A 21,686-nucleotide genomic window follows, 5' to 3' on the forward strand; every position below is an offset into this window, starting at 1 on the left:
GTATAGTGTTATGTATTTGTGTGTTGTGTTTGTTGTGTTGTTGTTATATTCAATATTCAAGTTAAGTATGGTTTATTTCTTTATTTCTATAAATACTTTCCAGTAAGATGGCCTTATTGAATTCTGCACTTAATAAAATGTATAAGAATGAAATGTGGCCTTGTTTTTGTGCATGCATGCATGGGTGTATGTCAGTGGTTCATGAGCATGATACAGTTCAAGTTCATGGCGGAGAGAAAGCGAAAGAGAGGTGCTTGTGGTTTTGAATTCTTACATGAAATTTGTTTTCCCCTAGGAAGATGGCTGCCTTGAGTGTTCATTGTCTCGTTCTCAGTATTTGTGTAACCATGGGGACGTGAAAAGTGACAATGGTCCGACAACCATTGTCACCCAAGGGGCAGCAGGATCACACTTTGTTCTGCTTTTATCTGCACCAACACAAACAAACCCTACTGACCGCAGTGACCACTCGCAGTTTCACTGCTGTTTTTCATATTACTTTACCGAACGTGAACTCTTCTAGTCTCAGAGGTCAGCAGAACTGACGCAGTTTCCTCATTCCAACCGAAAATGGTAGAGCACTTCCGGATTTTAAGGTTCGGTCCCCTTATTCGATATTCAAAAACCGCATGCTGTGATTTTACACGGTTCTTTGTGCATATTTACAGTGAAATAATGCTGATTGAACCCAAATGTGGGTTGTCTTATGTCAATAGAAGCCGATGCTGTGCTTTTGTGCTTGCATGTGCGCACAAGGACATCCTGAGTGTGTCCGGTGGAGGGCAGATGGAAAGGTCACATCACGGAAACAATAATACTGTTTGGCAGGCGTTGTCCCGCTCCAAACAGGACTTCTGGGAAGCATTCCGTTCAGCGAAGGCTGCCTTGCCGTGCAATGTGGGCCCGGTTTGGGGCCCGGTTCGGACGATATGCCGTGCTGCCGGACGGGAAGCGCTCCTCCAGGACCGCGTTTCGGGACTTCTTACGCCCCCCGCCCTTTCCGAAAGAGAGCGAGAAGCGTTCAGCAGCGCGTCTCCTGCGCGAACCCGGCCGACGTTCTGCTGGCCGCCAGCGGAGCAGAAGCGAGCTTTCGCTCTCCGCAGACGTCACGCCACAGAGACGCAGAGCCTGCCAGCCCCCGATGGCTTGGGAACGACGCTGTAATTAAATTGTGCCGTCGCTTATGTCATCCCCTGCATTTTCTTACCGCGCTCCGGAAAGCGCGCCGGGCCGACCTTGCCTTGCTCGCAGCGGGGGGGGGGGGGGGGGGGGGAGAGGGGGGGAACGGGGGGGGGAGGGGGGGAGGGGGGGAGAGGGGGGGAGAGGCTGAACTGTGGATATCAGCGCGTGGCAACATCCCAGCGATATTTACATTGTAAACCTGCCCGACTGCTCTGAATCGAATTTTTATCCTGAGCATAATGTACAGTAACATCCCCCCCCCCCCCCTCCCCGTGTTGGATAAAGACCTTTGAAAAGCACAGCGGGTAGATTATTTATTTGGCTTCAGTATTTGCCTTCGTCTATACCTGCCTCTAGGTGCTGGCCTCCTCTTTCACATGCAGCTTGTGCTGTTGATCGTTTGCACAGCTGGGGTCTTTTTTTTTTTTTTTGCGGCTGAGCCGGGCTGCCTACCTGTAGCGTCGCCGAGCGCGCGCGCGTTTGAAGCCAGCGCCGGCCGGCACGCTCAGGAGTCAAATTCTCCGCTGCTTCCTGTAGGTCAAGGGTCACCGCAGGTCAGTGTCTTGCACTCTTCCCATGAGGCTCCTGCGGCTGGAGCGGGTGATGCGGGCAGGAACTGCCGCGGTGTCTGGGGTAGTGGGCAATGCCGCCGAGCAGGTTTTTCTGTGGGTGCGATGCCCAGAATCACAGCGCTCATGCTAAGATAGGGAGAGGATAGTTTTAAAGCTTGGCAGTTTGTATTTTACTGTACTTCTGCGGGGAAAAAAAATGATTGAAAGGCAGGATAAAAAGACAACGCTGATCTGAACAGCGTATCTGCGAAGGAAACGGTTAATCTTCAGTCTTCATCAGCCGCGGAAATCGTCAGTCAGAGTGCAGAAACCGAATTGAAACCAGATCATCTACTACAGTGCGGTTATATTTTGATCAAGGTTTTTATTTTTGGTGGAGAACAAAATAGGGACCGAAACAAAATGAGAGAATATTATCAGGGGTGTAATTGCTGCGGTGTAAAAAAAAATGCCATCACAGTGGCCTTTTGTGAAGCTGGGTGAGTGCACTGAGTGCATTCGAGAGTTTTGAGTTAAACGCTGGCCTTCGGCGTGTAACGGTGCCGTACGGGAGGGCATTTTCTGAAAGCTTTCTGGGAAGGGAAAGAAAGGTGCACGCACGAAATTGGGGGGGGGGGATATGTCTGTGCTTCTCATCACAGGACCCCCCCCCATGACTCCTCAACGGGCTGTGGGTTTGAAATTTCTCCAGATGTCAGAGGGAGCATCAGTCGGGGAGAGGGCCGGGTCTGGGATGCTGGCGGCTTGGGGAGGGGTGAGAAGGGGTGGGTATGTTGTGGGGTGAGGGGAGAGATTGGGAGAGGTTCAGGCAATAAAAAATGGCTTAAAGCGCGTTGTGTAGGTCTGAATACTGCAAAGAAAATGAAGTCTGGCCGAGCAGTGAGGGTACTCCATGCCCCAGTGGCGCGGGACACGCGCCTTATCTCAGTTTGTCATCAGTGGGTCATAGTGCACGCTTTTTACCCCTAATGGTCTGAGGAAAAAATGCCAATGTTTCCATATAAATATGTGTGTGTGTGTGGTCACACATGTGCTTGTGCTTATGCACATGGGTTCTGGTGTGTGTGTGTGTGTGTGTGTGTGTGTGTGTGTGTGTGTGTGTGCGTGAATGTGTGTATGGCTCTGCGAGATCAAACAGACACCACAGTGCTTTATTAGTTTTGTTTTCATCTTTTAAAAAAGGGTGATTGGAATGTCACAGTGCCAGCAGGGTGTTCCTTATGTAAGAAGGGCTGTCCTGTCCCAGGCAGAGAGAAGTGAAACAAAGTGCTGTTCTGTTTTTCAGAAACAGCCTGCACAGGCCACCATAGGGCACATACATGTACTGTATACACACACACGCACACACACACACACACACATTCACAAGCACACACATGCATGCACACAAGTACCCTGGCATGCACACACACACACACACACACACACATGCTCAGCAATGTTGGGTTTTGGAGCAGAGTACAAAACAGGGAGGGAGGGAGGGAGGGAGGGAGGGCAGTTAAAACGAATTTATTGCCCTGATGTTTTGGGACTAATCCTAGCATGGTGGGTCCCACTGATTACACGTATTGGGGGAATCTGCGCCGTCTCAGTCGCGATTTTTCACAGCGCGGTGCTGCGCGGTACAGCGCCGGTTCCCCCCCGTCTCCCCCCGGCTCCCCGCCCTAAAAAAAATGTGTGCAGGGGTGAGGCGTGTCAGCCGCGACTCCCACCGCCTCCCTCTCCGCGCTCCCCTTCCCCGCGCGCGTCGCTCGGCAGAGAGGGCTCCAGCCCTCCTATAGATAAGATAAGAAACACATGCTCTGTGCCGCTCCACAGCCAGGGAGTCCCAGACGGACCTGGTGACGCACGCGCTCCCCCCTCCGCTCCCCGCACCCCGCACCCCCACCCCCCCCGTGTCAGGCGAGTGAAAAGTAGTGCCTTGGCAGCCCGCCCTTGACGCTGCGCCAGGGGGAGCGTGCTATTTTATTTTATTTTATTTTTCCAAATAAAAGGGCCTTTGAGTTTCAGCACCTCTTTGTTCTGGTCACTGTCCTCTCCTTTTCTTTTCTGGCTCGCGTCTCGATACGCGTTCCCTTGTTTTCCCGGCCTTTTATTCTCCGGTCTCTCCATTGTCTGGTCTCCATCCTCTCTCATTTAATTATTTATTCTCCTGTCTCTCCATTGTCTGGTCTCCATCCTCTCTCATTTAATTATTTATTCTCCTGTCTCTCCATTGTCTGGTCTCCATCCTCTCTCATTTAATTATTTATTCTCCTGTCTCTCCATTGTCTGGTCTCTAGTCTGTCTCATTTAATTCACTTTTATCTGGTCTCTCCATTGTCTGGTCTCTATTCTCTCTCGTTTAATTCTCTATCCTCAATTCTTCGGTTTCTCCATTGTGTGGTCTCTATTCTCTCGTTTAATTCTCTATTCTCCGGTCCGATCTCCGCCTGTCTGGTCTCTGTTCGCCGGTCTCTCGTCAGATCGCCGGCTGTAGGCCTCTGACTCCTTCACATTCCTGTTTGAATGCCAGAGCAGCGCTCGACTGGGGCAGCAGGCTCATCTTTAGCCTCTAGCACATCTTTCATTCCTGTTTTAACTCCAATACATGTAACATTTCTTTCATTTTTGAATTTATATTTCGTGTTAAAAGCAAACATTTCATGTTAATGAAAGTTTTAGGTGATGATTTTATAAAAACATTTGGTTAACCAGTTTCAAATATTTTCATGGTTATCAGGTTATTCACTAATCACTAAGCCCCTAATTAAATGCTGCATAAATCATACTTCACCTAAAATTTAACTTATGCATTTATTTGCTTGTTAACAGCATGACATGGAAAAAAAGACTGTAGAATGGAAATAAAGCAAATATTTATTCCTTTATCACAACAGTTTTTCATTCTCATTTTCATTCAATTTAAATCCCCTGGTGCTCTGCACTCATTGTAGAAATAATCCAAGAATATCACTTTTAGCTTGGATTTTTTTAGCAGTAATTTACTTAAGCCGTCATTTTTTTTCCGCATGCCAGCTTTCTTCCCCACTCTCTCCTGAGTCATCTGTCCCCGTAGAAATAACATTACCTCCACTCGCTAGGACACATTCCCTCTCGAATTACCAGGACCTGTCTCCCAAATTGGATCAGAAAAGGTCATGTGATGTGGATTTACTCCACGGACGGGAAGGGCAGACCCACTGACTGACACAGGTACGTGACCCCAGATAGTGGCGCGATTAGACAGGAAGATTTGGCGCGGCGCTCTGCGTGCAACGGCGAGCCAGTTGCTCTTGATTTGTGTTTCTGAGAGTTCCCGACACATCATACGAAGAATTACTGACTTCCTGCTCATTTGCTTTGTCAGCACTTTGGCATGAAAGCAGAACAAATTATAACCGAGTGCAGAACCTTAGAAAGATGTGTCTTGTGAAACATGAAAAAATAAATACAACGTGTATTCTTTCTTAAACTGGTACTTTTTTTTTTTAGTGGCAATGTTAATTTAATACCTGGATAAGCCTTACTTCTCTAGTTATCTTAGTTCATTGTAATTATTTGACATTGTTTATCCAGGGTAGATTAGGTATTTCACATTTGTACATGTTGTCCATGTTTACAGCTGATTGCTTGCTGTTACCAATCAGGTTTAGCGCTTTGCTCTGGAGTGCAATAGAAGGAACTAACATGGGAATCATGCCTGCAAAGTCCTTCTTACTTTCTTTTTGCATTGTACCTGTACACTTTGGTATTTCGCCTTTTTCAACTAGTACACATTGGGGCCGTTGTATAGAATGACCCAACTTGGATTCTTTCTTCCTGAATTCATTGCTTTGCGTAATTGAAAGTTCATTTTCTGTCCGTGTGCAGGGATGTAGCGTGACCTCTGTTTGTGGTCAAAGACGGACGTGTGCTGGAAGTCAGGGTCGTTTCTCGCTTCTTATTCGCCGCACGGCAGCGCTGGTCATGGAGAATTAATGAGAATCATCTTCCATCGCGTTGATCTGCGGCACGTCTGTTTTTTTTTTTTCTTCCTTGTGTCCGAGTAAACGTAATACGGTCCTGCGGATTGTGAACAAAGGTAATTTGTCCATTCGCCTTTTTTTTCTCTGTGCAATCCCAGCATGCCCTTCACCTTCATTTTTTAACACTGACCTTTTCTGTTTAGACATGGTGAGCCCGTGCGATTTATGAGCCATGTGTTTAACTTACTAGATAAAAACGCATTCTTTTTGTACTATGCGCTCTCTTGGTATAACAAACTTATTTAGTGAGTCTTTTGGAATAAGGAATGTCGAGGATGTTGTTCTGGTTTAGGATTAAACACCATGGCTGTTGTAGGACAGTGTTAAGTGTATGCTGTGAGTCAGAAATGGCACAGAAGGTATCAAGATTGCATTAGAGGGAATTCCTTCTCTTTGCGTGGCTTGTTTTTGGGATTTAATTGTGGAAATTGAAAGGTGCTCAGTGCGACAGGGAGGATTTCAGTCGCACGCTTCCATCAGTGCTTCATAAAATGAGGCTATAAATCGCTGAAGCAATCATCACAGGGAATATTCATTTAATTCCTAGAATTTGGGAGCGACGCCAAAGGCTGTTTGTTCAAACGCCGCCGCGGGTTTCGCCGTGCTCAGTTCGCGAAGTTTGAATCTTCCCGTGGAAAGCGATGGCTGTAAAGGGCAGCAGCTCTGGGGGCTGTCTTCCTGGCCCAGTTCCCCCTTCCTCCTGTCTGGATTATTGCCTTCCCCACTGAAATAATTATGTTCTAGCTTGTGTGCAGTTGACAACTTTCAGGAATGAAAATGTTTTAAATAATCACGGCTAGTTGTCATGACCTAAGGTAACCTTTTGCTGCTGGAAAGCATCGGGGCTTCTGCACTCTGGGTAATATCAGCAGTAGTGGTTAATAGGGGAGAAGTTCTCACCACAAACAAGTGTTTCTGTGACCATAACCATTCATAAATATTGTTTTATTTTAAAGGGCAGTTTTCTGAAAGTACTACATGTACTTTGCATGTGACTGTGAGGTTTAGCTTCTACTTAATTACTATAATTTTTAAAAATAAATCTTCCTCTAATTCACATATTTATGTTTATAAATCTGTTTCATTAAATGTTGGATACATTGCATATTTTTTCAGTTAGGACAGTGTAAATAGTTTAGGTTTTCTGAAGTGCCCACAATACTTTCTGGTAGCAGCTTTACAGTGCAGCAAGTGCATAACAAAACAGAAATAAAAAGAAAATCAAATGTACATGAGTAAAATTTTACAATAAATAGATAAATAAACCTAAGCTGACAGCAATACTTGTATTGTAAAGTCTCAGTATTTCCTGTTTCGGCTGCTTCATGCGAGTTTTACATTTATAGATGCAGTAAAATGCCATGGGTATTTTTGTTTTGCTATGTGGTATTTCTTCAGATCTTGAAACGGTTCAGGGTCATGTCAGGGAACTGAGTCACATCCCGGGAGCTGGGAGGAGAGCCCCCCCGCCCTGCACGACCATCGTCAAGCCACACAAAGTATATTTCTTTTTTTTTTTTTTTTTTAAAGAAAAAAAGAAGTGTGACATCATCTAAGGACAACCAAGGGAATACGTGACCATGCTTAGCAGCTCTAAAAGAAAAAAAGGGACAGAAGCGAGTAGCATTACTGTAGAAATAAGGACAGACGCGACACAGGCAGAGAATTGAGACCTCATTAAAGTTCCGTTGAAGAGACGTTCTGGAACTCCCCCTCGGAATGCAACGGTGAATCTCGCCGTTGGTCGTCTGATATGGTGATACTGGATTAAGCGGCCTGTGATTTTTTGGGTCTCCTCTGTTCTTTTGTGCCCATGTTTTTTTTTTTTCATGCACTTTGCACACCTTGCTGACTGCTCTGCTGACTGCTCCCACCAAGCACAAGGAAGGTGAGGCAGAGAAAATGGACACAGAAATGGTGACAGACTTCTGTTTTCCTGTTAACCTTCACCCACCTCCCAACTCAAGGGCATACAGTTCTGTAGCCGTACATGAAAACATTACCTTCACATTAGAAGTACACATTCACTCTCCCACAGTGGCTGGAGGCCTGAGGCTGCATTGTAGTGTTTAGTTAGTAAGACCTTATTTCAGGACTCAGTTAAACTACCGAGGCTTTTCCACAGGCAGTACTGTGTGATGTCATATATGCTGTGCATTTTGAATAGGTGGTCATGGATCTTGAAGTATAGAGAGCTTGATGATTGTAGTCCACGCCCTCACAGTGAATGTTACTTTTTTTCTTCATTCTTACACAACATGGAGTAACCAGTGATATTTGTTGGCCTATCGCATCGTTGCATCATCCTCCATTAGTGCACAAGAGTGCGCATTAACACATGGTCCTATCAAACTGATGCAGTAAGTGGCTGTTTTTTTTCTCTCTAGTCCACCAGCTGAGCTGCCGAGAAGAGAAGAAAAATGATTCAGTTGCTTGCATGACGCTTTTGTGAGGAGCAGAACGTCTGTACCTGATTAAAAAAATACAACCCCCCCCCCCCCCAACCCCCTCATGTCATCACCATCGCCCCTTTGGAATGATGCATTATGGGCCAAACCGATACTTGTGTTCCAGCACGCGAACGGGTGTCTTTTTGGTTCTTTGTGGTGAAATCCAGTGAATGTTGCTGAAGACCCCTACACAGAAGTTCAGTAGCATCCTCCCTGTCCCAGAGACATCTCATGTTACTTGTTTTGGTTTTTGTTTTTGTTTTTTTTTCCCCAGGCTGGTGGATCACTTAGAACAAGTTGTGATTCACAAAGATGGCTGTATGGATGACAGACCAGAAGAACAAAAGCATGTCCTAATAACCAGTGTAAATATTATGTGCACACAGGAATTTTGAAGTCGCTTTCCCAGACCCCAAATTTCTGGTTGCCCCAGGAAACCATCAATATCAGGCCCTTGGTTATGTGTCTTCAAGATCATGGCTTAAAATCCCCTGGGCAGTGACACATCGCTGTTGCTACGTAGAAAATGGGACAGTTAATTTGCTTAATGCTTCGCTTGCATAACTGTGGTCTCCTGAACCAAAGTTTGCCTGCGCACATTATTTCGTGATGACTGATTTTTCTTTTCCCCCCACCGCGTGTCCATGATCAGACTTCAATAAAGCGTGGGCCATTCCTCTGTGAGTAATGGTGCGCTGAACTTTTTCCAAACTCCCCAGGCAATATGGCCAAAATCAAAACTCACTACAAGATGGGCGTACCCAGGGGACAATCGTGCGATGAGAGCCTGGTCTCATTCCCAAACTCATCGTGTATTGACGCTCGGTCAGAACCCCTCAGCGTCACCGTACGGCACAAGAGGAGTCCATTGCCGTCATTTCTGGACGTCCACGGTATCTCCATAGACTTCAATAGACGCGCTCAACGTCTTCATGTTGACACTAAGGGTGAACGTTTTCCATGCCAAGGGTAAATGGGAAGAGGATATCGTGCCAGATCAAGTTACAACCTAATGTAAATGTAATGATTTCATAAAATTAAACATTGTTTATTTGTTTCGTGATTCGCTAACTAAAAAGATATGCCCTTCCCCTGTACCATTCACCCTTGGTGACGCCAAGAGTAAATGGGAACAGTATATCGTGCCAATCTAATGTAAATGTAATGATTTCATAAAATTAAACATTGTTTATTTGTTTCGTGATTCGCTAACTAAAAAGATATGCCCTTCCCCTGTACCATTCACCCTTGGTGACGCCAAGAGTAAATGGGAACAGTATATCGTGCCAGATCAAGTTACAATCTAATGTAAATGTAATGATTTCATGAAATTAAACATTGTTTACATGTTTCTGGATTCACTAACTAATAAGATATGCCCTTCCCCCGTCCCATTCACCCTTGGTGGCACCGAGGGTTTTTTTTAATGTCTGTGGGGATACCTAGGGCGTCCTGAAATGACGCCAAAGGGCTCTTTGTGCGTCTTCTAGTGACTCCAGGGCTTCTGACCAAGCGTCAGTATGTGACGAATTGGGAATGAGAACGTGTTAATGATGGAAGTGGGGACAAATTGGAATACATCATAGGCTATAATTGAATGCAACTTTATTTATTTATTTATTTATTTATTTATTTATTTATTTAAATCCAGCAAAAACCGTTTCGGTCTATTGTGGTTCTTGTCACATAAAATCTCCCACTTCACTTTGTTCAGGGTTTGTTCGAAGTTAAAAGAACAAATGTTTTCAAGATATGATGATCCCAAATAAATACCACTTTTTTGTCCCCTCATAAATCCCGTTATTGACCAACTTTTTATTTTGTGGAAGCGGTGCTGTATGCTAGAGGTGAATTTATGTGGGGCAGGGACTGGTATGTGTGCTTGTGTGCATGCTTGTGTGCTTGTTTATGTGCCTGCTTGTGTGCGTATTTGTGCATTTGTATGCATGCATATATGCATGCGGGCATGCATGTTTATGCACATGCTTGTGTGCATGTTTATGTGCATGCTTGCATGCATGTTTATATGCATGCGGTCATGTGTGTTTTTGTGCATGCGGGTGTGCGTGTTTATGCGCATGCTTGCATGCACCTTTACGTATATGCGAGCATGCATATTTATGCACGTGTGGGCGTGCGTGTTTATGTGTGTGCACTCGCTACCTCACATGGGCCGGGAGGGATCCGTGTGCTTCAACTCCAGGTTGTTTTGTACGGAGCTCAGCCCTAAATAATGGCGGCGGCCTAAACTAAGTCCGGTGCACCCAGGCCCCTCTTTTCCTCAGAAGAGAACAGGAGGATCGGCAGAAGAAGAAGAAGAAGAAGAAGAACTGCCTCACCAGACAACTTGCTTACCCTCCTGACCTTTGGCCGTGGCACAGAGAGGGCTTGTTCTGAGAACAGTTTGCTTTTCGTCCTGTTCAGACAGCAGTGTGTGATAAATGGCGTCTGAGTCCAGCGATTTGTTTAGTAATTGCCGGCTCCATTGTATTTTGTTTGTTTTTCGTTTCAGCAAACCTGACTGGACAGGTTCTTTAATGTGCTTTCCAGGAAATCTGTGCCAAATTTAAGGCGCTAGTCTCTGCAGCCAAACTTTTGTACAATTTCCATTTGTTGGAATCTACTTCGTTGTTTCCAAGAAGGAAATATTTTATCTTTGTTAAACTAGTTTACTACCTAATACCCAGTATTGCCTTGAAGATCATTACACAGGATTACTCAAAAGATGAGTATTTACCCTGTGATTTCAGGTGTAGGAGTATTTAAATAATTATTAGAACTTTTTCCCCAGATGGTGTTTACACTGTTTCAGCAATATTAAATCTATTATACGTAGAGTAGAATGTAGCTGGTCTGTTCCATTTTATCTGTTGAGAATTGGAGCATTGCTGTGTGGCTAGGGCTGCTGTCTTCCAGGGGGTTGGAGGGGGGGGGCTGGGGGGGCTGTGGGGGGGAGGGGGGCAAGGCGTGACTGGGCGCCTGCCTCCCTCATGTGATGATTTCGTAACTTTGATGATTTCGTATGTGAATATGTGATCTAGCTCTGTAATATTGTGCTAATATTATTATTTGTTTGAGGCAAATCTGTGAAGTCCTCTGGAGAGGGGGTTTTGGAGGGGCGAGTGTTGGGGTGGAGAACACCTATGTCGTAGTTTATGATCAGCTCGCTTGGATGAACAGGGAGGCAGGGCAGAGGCGCGGGTGGAGGGTGAGGGACGGGGCGGGGGCGGAGGAGCGGGGGGGGCGTCAGGGTTAAAGGCTTCACACATTATGTGTTTCTGGGGATCATTCGCAGTGTGTGTCTGCTTTGTATTTGGGAGAGGAAAGTGAAATCCTGCCAAAAGACCCAAGCTGGCTTTTGTCTCTGCTTCAGAGCTGCTGTGTGCACTGTCCTGTCTGGGCTGCTAAGATTTTTTTGTAATGACAGCTCAGTGTTCATGCATTTTCACTCACATAAATGTGTTCATATTTTATAGAATAATGCTGCGAAAGATTTTGGGGATGCAGTTGAAAAATAGCAGATTCTTAAATAGGCAGCTATGGGGTCAAATATGCCCCAAAAGGTGCACTTTGTCCACCAGTTTTTTGAAAGTTTTTGTAATCAAATCTCAAACGTGCGTCAAATATCGTCTTTCTGAAGAAATCTTTCTGTGGGAACATCTGATACATCTGGGAATTGTATGTGGAAATTCGCACGGAATGACCCAGTGACACTGCCGCCTACCAGTGCATGTTGTGCAACGACTGAGTCAGTGAGCAGATCCCGTACAGTGAGCTGCTAGCGTACGCGCGCCCGTGTCCGTGCGTATCCGTGTCTGTGTATGTCAAGTTGGGATCAAAGGAAGTCTGCAGTAAGTGGTGCTTTCAGCTGTCAGTTCCCACTTACGTTTTATTTACACATTTCACTGAGCAGCTGCTCTAATCCAGCCTGATTCGGGCTGTTTGATAGTTGTACCTGCACACGTGCGACCTGCTCTTTAACCCCATGGCTGTGCTGGAGCTTTACTGGAGCACTTGACGTGGAGGTGCCAGGATTCCCGGAGTGAAACGGGGATCGTTCCATCTTGCGACTCCGAGCCACAGTCCGCAGGTCCGCAGTCCGGCGCTGTAGACGCCGCGCCGCGCGGGCGCCCAGTTGTTTTACGTTAATGGCGTTACGGGCGTGCGATGCGAGACAGATGGGGTTTCAGCACTGGGGCCGGCGTGTTCCAGAGGGAGGCGTGTGGGCGGTAGGGAGACGGAGGTGCTCCGGATGTGCATCGTCACGACGACAGCGGGAATTTGCATAATACCTAATCGTCGCGGTGGTGTTACCGGGTGCTGGACCCGGACGGTTGTAGATTCAAGCTGGTCGTAGGCCTCGGGCCGTGGGCATTTTGTTTCCACAGTAAACGTCTGCTGCAGATATGCTGGTTGAAGTTACTCTTCAAGTACCTGTAATGACGGTTTGATCTGTTAAGTAAATACGGTAACCTTCCCCCTATGCAATGATGTAAACTGCCATCATGCACCACACATGGCTGTTAGAGCCAGTGTGTCCTTAGTAGGAATGGCGTGCCCACATGAACCTTTACACACACACACACACACGTAGGATAGAACATAGTCCAGGGTGATGTCGTGGGAAAGGCGGTCTAAGCACTAAATGTCCCTCTGCATTGTTAGCACCTGTCTGGATTACGTACACAATCGTTCAGTGGTAGTCCCAGCCTCTCTCCTTTCTGTTGAATCTCTCCCAGTTTTTTGTTTATACCTCCCTGACTCCCTCGTCTCCTCTGTTCAAGTCTTTTTTTATTTATTTCATGTCATCATTTCATGAGTGAGGTCAGCTGAGAACAATTTCTCATTTTAAATGATGAAGTGACATATAACTGGTTTTACTTGAGACGCATGTAAAAATTACATTCTAGTGTGTTTCTACAGAATGCACAGTACAGACTGTACATAATTCAACGATAATATATTTGTAATACAACACAACTGAATGAACGCTAATGAGTAATATGTATATATTTGTATATGGAGACACCCCCTCCACCCCTCTGGCCCTTACTCATGCACTTTGCTAACGGACATTGGCAGCAGCTCTGCGGGTTCTTGTGAAACTCGGAGAAAGTGCAGTAAACGTTCTGGGCAAAGTTCTGAACGTTGGTGGTGGATGAAGGGAGCTGGGCCTCTTTGACGTAAATAGCTGTTGTGTTGTCTAAGGCACGCTATGCATGTGTTATTATCATACATGCATGTACCATACTATTGCACTATTGTTATCTATTTATTATTATTATTATTATTATTATTATTATTATTGCATTATTTATCCCCCTCCACATGGACCCTATGGAAACCAGAGCAACATGAGGGTTGGATCAGCCACTCCCCCGCGGTGCCTGATAGGATATACTTGGATCGCGGAATGCCCCGATCCGACATCGTCAGCTGAAATGGCTGTCGAGCCATCTGTTTTCTTTTAAGCATTCAAAGAGCAGACTCTGTTTTCATGCATCATGTTTTTTTTTTCTTTTTTTTTCTTTCTTTTGCGCTCTGAGCGGTCCGTAGCTCTCTGCCTCTCTGTTTCTTCCCGGGGATCCAGTGCGCTTCCAGGCCCAGACCCACTCTGAACCGTGCGGGTTCCACAGGTGTGACGCAGCTGTGCTCCTGTTCTGCACGCGCTCAGTCTGAACCAGCTGCTGCCTTGCCTTGTGTGCAATAAGGTTTCTATTTCAGAAATTGCACATTTTTTTGGAACAAATAAAAATTTCCTGTGAATTCGTAAATATGTGCATATGGATCTACCAGCTAACATCACTGTACATCTCCTGCGTTTTGTGACATGGTCAGTTCATGGTAATTAGAAAGCTGTGTCTTTTGTGTGGTTGGATGTAGAGTATAGGACACTGGGCCCTTGACCCGTTACTCTGGTTTGATGCTGTATTCAGTGACCAATCTTGGCTGTCCCTTGATACTTATTTACAAACGTTCTCAAGTTAATATTATACTCTGAACGGAACTTACTTATAGGTTCAAAGATCAACCTTAGGTAAAGTGTCTAAAGCTGTAGGCAGTCACGTGACCACTTCAGTGCATGACCCAAAGTGATGTTCCCTCCGGTGTGTTTTTTTTTTTTTTAGTTGTTTATTTTAAACGTTGACCCCTGAGTGATCCGCCTCCGAGGCTGTCGATGGCGCATCAGAGCGTCCGAAATGAGCGCCGGGCCGGTTCAGGCCCCGCGGCGGGAGGAGGTGATCCGCCAACCCTGGGCGCATTAAATACATACTTTACGTCGGCGACGGCTTCACAAATGACTGTTTGCTCAACAACAAAGGACAATAAAGGACTGCATTTAGGCGGCTCTCCAGGACATAATTGTCTATTAAGTGCAATCAAGCTTCCCTTTTCCCTTCCTTAGAATGGCCTGGGCCTTTCTACTAGGAGACTTTGTGGTACAGTAAACACTTAGTTTACTCCAGGAAGCGGGGGGATGGAGGGGGGCGGGGTGGGGGGGGGGGGGGTGGGGCGGGGTTCCCTGTGGGCATGACACAACAAGGCCCTCACTCCCTCCCCACATTGTGTCCCACACTGGTGAAACCTGTTCTCCAACTGTCCATTTTCACTCTGTGAACAGTTAAGGGGTCTGATCTTGGGGTATAGAAAACTTACTATCCCAGACTATAAGAGCTGAGTTGTCATGTACATTTTGCAGTGCTAATTAAGGTGGTTCTCAGTGGCATAAAAGTGTGCGAAGTAAGTGTTGGGAACAGACGTAGCTGCAATCTTGTCAGATTCAATCAAAATTCCTGTACAATATCTCTGTAATCCATCTAGTTTACAGTGTGGTTGCTGGAGAGTTATTTGGGACAAACATACAATCACAATTTAGCAGGAGACGGATTGGCAAAATAAAATTCGAACTCTAAATTTTTTTTTGCCAAACAGTAAGAGTCAAAGATCTTTTTTTATTCTCCCTCGCTTTAGGTCTCACGGACGAGAAGGTCAAGGCATACCTCTCTCTGCACCCTCAGATGCTGGAGGAGTTTGTGTCGGAGAGCGTGAGCGCAGAGACGATCAGCAAATGGCTGCAGAGGAAGAACAGCAGCAGGATCAGTGGTAAGAGTCACGGGGGAATGTTCCGGAAGCCCGTAGCGTGGGTCCGGTCTGTGTCGTGCCCGTCTGTGCCCGGGTGGGTTCGTTGCTGGAGTGGTTCTCAGTCTGTCTGTCGACACCACACCCTGCCTCCATACACATTAAGAGAGAGCCACAATGGCCATTTGAACAGGAGGACTTGTGCTGTGTGAAAACCCTGCTGGTGTTGCCTTCAAGCTGTTCCACCGTTTGCTGCTGCAACCTGTTAAAATCAGTTCCCCCCCCACCCTGTAGGACGGGAGGTGCTCCTTACTTTGCCCAGAGATCTTCTAGGTTTTGAGATTTCCAGCTTGACCCGAAATTGCTTCGCTGTTGCACAACGGCTTGCGGTCTACAGGGAGTGATCTTCTGGTGCACTGGGACCGCTAGCAGCTGAAGGTCAATGCAGGAAGTTCAGCGGCAGTCAGTTCAAACCAACTTTTATGCAGGAAAAGGAGAAAGTACGAAAGTCTCAACTGCCAGTAATAACAAAAAAAAGCATTCGCTTATTCTGTTGGAATTGCAAGCATTATTATGTATTCTTTTTTTTATCAATTTGCTAATCTTGATAGATAGTAAAACAAGTAATGAAACCTTAGCTGCTGAGCTGGTAATGCTAAGATCCGTGGACTGTGGAAACCAATGACTGAAATTTAAAATTAAAAAAATAACTGTCAATCATATGAACATGTTATTGCCAATGCCTCGTTATGTAAACCATGCTCCCTTGGTACATAAATAGCCAGTGATTGTCCCAATTGATAGTTGCAGAACTCCTATATATGACTCAGTGTCAAACATGGACATTTTATGTCGGTTGTCCTTCATTGTGTTTTGATGTTTGGAATGGGGAGGCAAGGACAATTAGAATTTTATACTACAGAAATAATTCCAGAATGCCCAGAGCCCAGTAGGTGAATCTCCACTGGTTTTTTGGAGGTCTCTGCTTGCAGGAGGTGCAGAAAATTACTTTCAGAAGAAAGCCAAAATTGGTTGAATGACCCAATCAGCCGAGACACGACGGTCCGTACCCACAAGGCACTGTTTACAATCTCTCTCTTTTACAATCAACGAGCTGGCTTTTTCCACTGGAAATAATCACACTCTCCCCAGGTAGCTCACTGGTGGAAAAGTGCCAGGTCATGTGTTTATAATCCCTGTCCATAGCGTTATACATATACTGTTACATTGTATGTTGAGTATGAGTGTTTGTATGTGTGTGTGTGTGTGTGTGTGTGTGTGTGTGTATGCATGTGTGCACCTCAGTGTGTGAGTGTGTGTCTGTGTGTGTGTGTGTGTGTGTGTGAATGAGGGTGTGTGTGAGTGTGTGCATATGAGTATGAGTGCGTGTGTTTGTATATGTTTGTGTGCATATGGGTAGGACTGTGTGTGTGTGCGTGTGTGTGTGTGTGTATGTGCGCATATGAGTAGGACTGTGTGTGTGTATATGTATACATATGAGTAGGACTATGTGTGTATGTGTGAGTGTGTGAGCAAGTGCATATGAGCATGGCTGTGTGTGCACGCGTCTGTGTGTATGTGCGTGCATGTCTGTCCCTGTGCACCTCACAGAATAAACAGGAGGGAAGGTGGCGGGGGCATGCAGCGGGGGCTTGTGGGTCTCCACGGGTCGTTAAACCCATTTGAGTGGGCCGGCCGGTTCTGAGCCGCGCGTCAGGATGCTGCCTGGCTGACAGACCCACCAGGATAGCGCCCCCCCCCCCCTCCCTCAAACCCCCCCCTCCCCTCTCCACCGGAATCCAGAACGGGCTCACACCGCTGGCCGCCCGCCAAGTCCAAGCCTCTGACGTCAGAACTGGCCCCCGGGGACTGGCTCGGGCCAGCGATGGGGGTGAGGGGGGGTGAGCGGGGGGGGGGGGGGGGGGCCGGGGGGGGGGGGGGGGGTAGGTGGTGGAGCGGCGGTGGGGGCTCGTTCTGCTTGAGCGCAGCGGGCTGCAGTGCGTTGTGCTGGCTGGGTCGGAGCTGGTTCATGGGGCCTGCAGTCTTCAAACCGGGCTGCGGCAGCAGGGGAGAAAGGAAAATAAAGACGGCTGGTTGGCTCGGAGCGCCGGCCTCTCAGTGCCCTCTTCCTGGCTCAGTCTGGGAATTCCAAATGGTGTTCAGCGCGGAATTCCGGCTATACAGATTTTTTTTTTTTCTTTGTTTACTATTTTGGCTAATGGGGCTTGTCATCGTTTTCGGACGACCACACCTCTCTTAACTCTCACGCTCTCCGTATTTTCACGTATGTGTGTGTGTGCGTGTGTGTGCGCTTTAGGTTGAACATTTATCAGAATTTACCCCCCCCCCACACACACACACACACACACACACACACACACACAGCCTACCAGCAGCCTGTTGAAACCGTTTAGCAGCTCGACCCGTCTTCATTTGTTTATGTTTAGATGCATTAATATGTGAACGTAAAACAGTAAAAACCCTTGTCATCAAGAAATGATTAGCCGTAAATAGATTTCTGAACTTGTTCCAAAACTAGCGTGGCGTATTGGATGCTGATGCATTAGTATGTATGTCTGTCAGGGTCCTTGACTCAGTGTTACTGACAAACCCAGCACAGACGTACACACACAAGCCTTTCTTCTGCCCAGTGATTTACCATCACATTTTTTATACCATTACCTCAATGGAAGCATTTTCACTGTCGTCAGTAACTAAAACGGTTTATGTGAGAAACAGGATAAAGAACTTGATTGAAAACATGTGGGGGTTATTTATAAAATTATGATATTATAATTATGATATTTTATGACTAAAAAAATAGACACTGACACAAGTTACTGTAACATCTGTTTTAAGTTATACATCTACAGTTTTGTATCAATGTCATTTTGGTTTCTCTTTAATGAAAATAAAACCATGTAAGCCTCATTATACATTGTTGTATACGACACGCAATGGATAAGGCCTACCTTGAATATTTACATATATAATGCAGAAAGTTTCACTAAGAGTTGTCATGAAGTAGCAGAACTGTTGTTTTTCTTAATATAGTTTGAGTTGGTAGTGATTTGGTGGGCATGGGGGGGGGGGGGGGTCTTTTTCCCAGTTGTAAAGGGCGCCTTCCTAAAATTCATCCACATGTGTTAAAGCATCAGAAATTGCCTTTGGAATGCCGACAAGGCAAATTATTGCATAAGGAAGCATTGCTAAGTCCTGTCCAGCAGCCCAGGGCAGGGAACCAGCCAATAGGAAACAAGCTGTCCCTGTTCTTTGCCTCCCACCCACGTACAGGTCGGCAGAGAATGGCTGGGGTGTGGGGCGATATGGGGGTGGGGGAGGGGTGTATCCCTGCCCTGTGCCCCCACTTTTTTTTGAAGGAGACAGGCACTCCCATGTTTGCTGCTGATGCAGTCACCATGGCAACCGTGTTGCACCGCCACATCAATGGGTGTGTTTAGAGCAGAGAGGCGTACCCCTCAGCCCGTTAAATATTAGACACCCTTAGGGAGGGAATTAGTAGTGCTCTTGTACCTGATTCACATGGGCCATGTCACTTCCTGTGAGACGCTTGCAAACGTCTGGGCACTATTTTGTTCCTTTACTTCCTGCATGGCTGCCATGGCTGCCCCAGCTGATTGATGGGTAATGGCCAAAGTCCGAGTTGCATTTTAATGTAGCTGTGTTTACATTTCAGTTTAGGTTTTCATATTACATTATACATATGCATATAATATAAGTATTTGTATTGTCATGGAAATGTTTGTGTTCCCTGCATTTATGGAGTAATGCCTCCTGATGCATAAAATACAGCACACATTTCTTACAAGGGTTTCATATTTTATTATGCTCTTATTAAATATTGCTTGACAAATTATTAACCAGTAATGGGGCCTGATGAGATTTTAGCACATTAGTAAGGCCATGGTCAAATAAATAAATAAAAAAGTACAGAAATAATCCCCTTAGAAATTAAATTCAAATGATAGAAGTTGAAATATTTAAATAATGTATGATATGACAAATATAGTATTCTTTTGCTTTCGTATTTTGACATTGCATTATTTGTAATGTAAAAGATACACTGTATTACAATATGCATAGTAATATAGCATACATATGATAAAATGTTTTTTCCAATAATGGTGAAATTTGAATATAAGCATGCAGGTCTGTCATATATGAATGGAGGGGGGGACAGTCACACATTTAGTTATATTCGGGTTTTTGTGACTGTGTCGGCACAGCGACAGGCCCTTTGCTGAGTGCCGGTCAGTCTGGGATTGTACAGTACATAAGCAGGACAGCAGCCCCCCCCCCCCTTTGCTACAGCGTCGTATCTCTCCAGGGCTTTGCTTCCCCTCAGAACGGCGATGTCTCCCCACACGTGTTCCCAGGGCGACCCCGGGATCAGCGTGCATGCTCTGTGTGTAATCTCTTTCCCTCGTTTCCCATCTCCCTGTTTCTTCCTCTCCTCCATCCTTTCAGCTCTGCACTTTCTTCCCCCTACTATCCCTATTTGACTTCTTTTCTTCTTTTTTTTTTTTTTTTTGGCCATCTGGTCCCCGAAGAGAATGTAGGCAACGTGGTCCCGCACACAGTGTCGTGCCATTTCTTATTTATTCATTTATGCAGTATTCATCGGCCCGATCTTTTTGAGATGAGCAGCTGTTAGTATTCTTGGCCTTTAATAGTTTTTTTATTATTTGAATTTTTTTCATGGTTCTTATGCCCTGGATATGTCTCTATCAATCAGTCATTGGTGTGCATTTTCCCCCCTGCAGCCCAAAGGGCTCAGGCCTGCTGGGTAAATACATGTGAGATGAAATTTCCTCCTCTTTTCCGAATCTTTCCTTGACCCGGGCGTTTCTCAATGCACATTTCAACTGGAGCCTGATACAACGTTTCACCTTTGGTTTGTGTTTCACTTTAAGCAAGGAATTGAATCAAACTGATAAAAAATTTTTAATGAACTTTTTTTTTTTTTTACTACGTTGCACAATACTTTAGCAACTACAAACAGAGTGGTAAAAAAATTCTGAAATTGCTCATTGAAATGTTGCTGCAAATCAAGGCCTCTTTCTTGCATTACAGTTGAGGCCTTTGTCTCCATGAGGTTAGATTCTAGCTTTCAGTGTTACGTCACGCAGTGCACCTTTAATCGCCTTGTTAATGTGATCCTGTCGTACCACTGGATCATCACCTTTGACTCCAGCTCATACCAGCCTGGTTCCACTGTGGAAAAAGTAGTGCTCTCTGTCCTCAGCTGGTCTCGATGGTCCAGTCAGGGCCATGGGTGTGGGCTTGTTGAGTAACTGCTACAGAAGCTTGCACAGCTGTTGAGAGGAATAAGATCGCTATTGGTTTGGATTTTGTGGGAATGTTAGTTTTTTTTTATAAATAAAAAAGGGGATCGTTCTGTTGAACTTGTGAACATTGGCTGAATTGGGCTTTGATGTGTCTTGAGTGAGGATAAAAAAATGAAGTGTGGTTCTGACGGCTTTTGTTGTTTGCGGCATCGGAACTATAAACAAGGGGCCGCCTAAGACATCCAGACTCTGGAATAAAGTGTGTGTGCTCTGCATGAGGGCTGCAATCCCCTTTTTTTTCCCTGGAAACCGAACCCTCCCCCCCCCCCCCCCCCACCCTCTCAGTCCTGCTCGGTCTCTGATCACATGAGTGGTGTATCGCTGCTCCTCAGCATCACGCTCGTGCACTATCCGCTGCGACGAGCCTTTTCCACACCCCTCGCTGCCTGTCCCACGTCACAGGGCCCACGTCAGCCTGCGTAGCACTGTGGGTGTGTGTGTGTGTGCGTGTGTGTGTGTGTGGGTGTGTGTATGTGCTGTCCCCCCGTCCCTGTAGCTGTGCTCAATGCAGCTCTCTGGTCCTATGCGTTACCGTGGAAATATTACGTTTTGGAGTAATCTGATTTCAAAAAATCTTTATTAAAGGTTTACTGCAGTTACTTGAGTTTGAAGTTTGAACCGGCATCCTTGTGGTTGTAAAGCAAGCTCCTAACTCATTACATTATAAAACATGCTACTAATAATAAACCCTTTTCCTAGTTGATTTTTCTTTTCTTTTTTTTTTTTTCAAATTGACAAACAATATTATTGAAAAACAAAAAATGTATTTGGAGCTTGTGCCCCTAATAATGATAACAGAGATGTAACAAGATTTACAAAATTTCACGTTGATGGGACCAATAATTAATCTATACGACCGAACACCATCTGCCATTTTGGTTTTCTCTCAAAGTTTTAGTTCAGAATTATGCAGAATCTGCCCTTTCAGACTTCTGATGTCGAATGAGTAGACATATTCTAAATAACTGATTCAAGAGTTGTTTAATTATTTAAATAAAAATCAAAAAATGTCATTTTACAGGCCTA

At 45.6% G+C, this 21,686-nt stretch overlaps 1 protein-coding gene across 7 annotated transcripts in view; it reads left to right on the forward strand.

Annotated features, from left to right (window-relative positions):
• The window catches only part of pde10a (phosphodiesterase 10A), an 88,756-nt gene that overhangs the window by 35,887 nt on the left and 31,183 nt on the right, over nucleotides 1-21,686 (forward strand). For all 7 annotated transcript variants that reach the window (XM_035400047.1, XM_035400048.1, XM_035400049.1 and 4 more), the window contains one exon: nucleotides 15,184-15,315. In XM_035400047.1, coding sequence (XP_035255938.1) covers nucleotides 15,184-15,315 — 132 coding nt within the window. The remainder of the gene's footprint in view (nucleotides 1-15,183; nucleotides 15,316-21,686) is intronic.

The sequence above is a fragment of the Anguilla anguilla genome, chromosome 18 (genome assembly GCF_013347855.1).
Source record: "Anguilla anguilla isolate fAngAng1 chromosome 18, fAngAng1.pri, whole genome shotgun sequence".
Taxonomy (NCBI): Eukaryota; Metazoa; Chordata; class Actinopteri; order Anguilliformes; family Anguillidae; genus Anguilla; species Anguilla anguilla.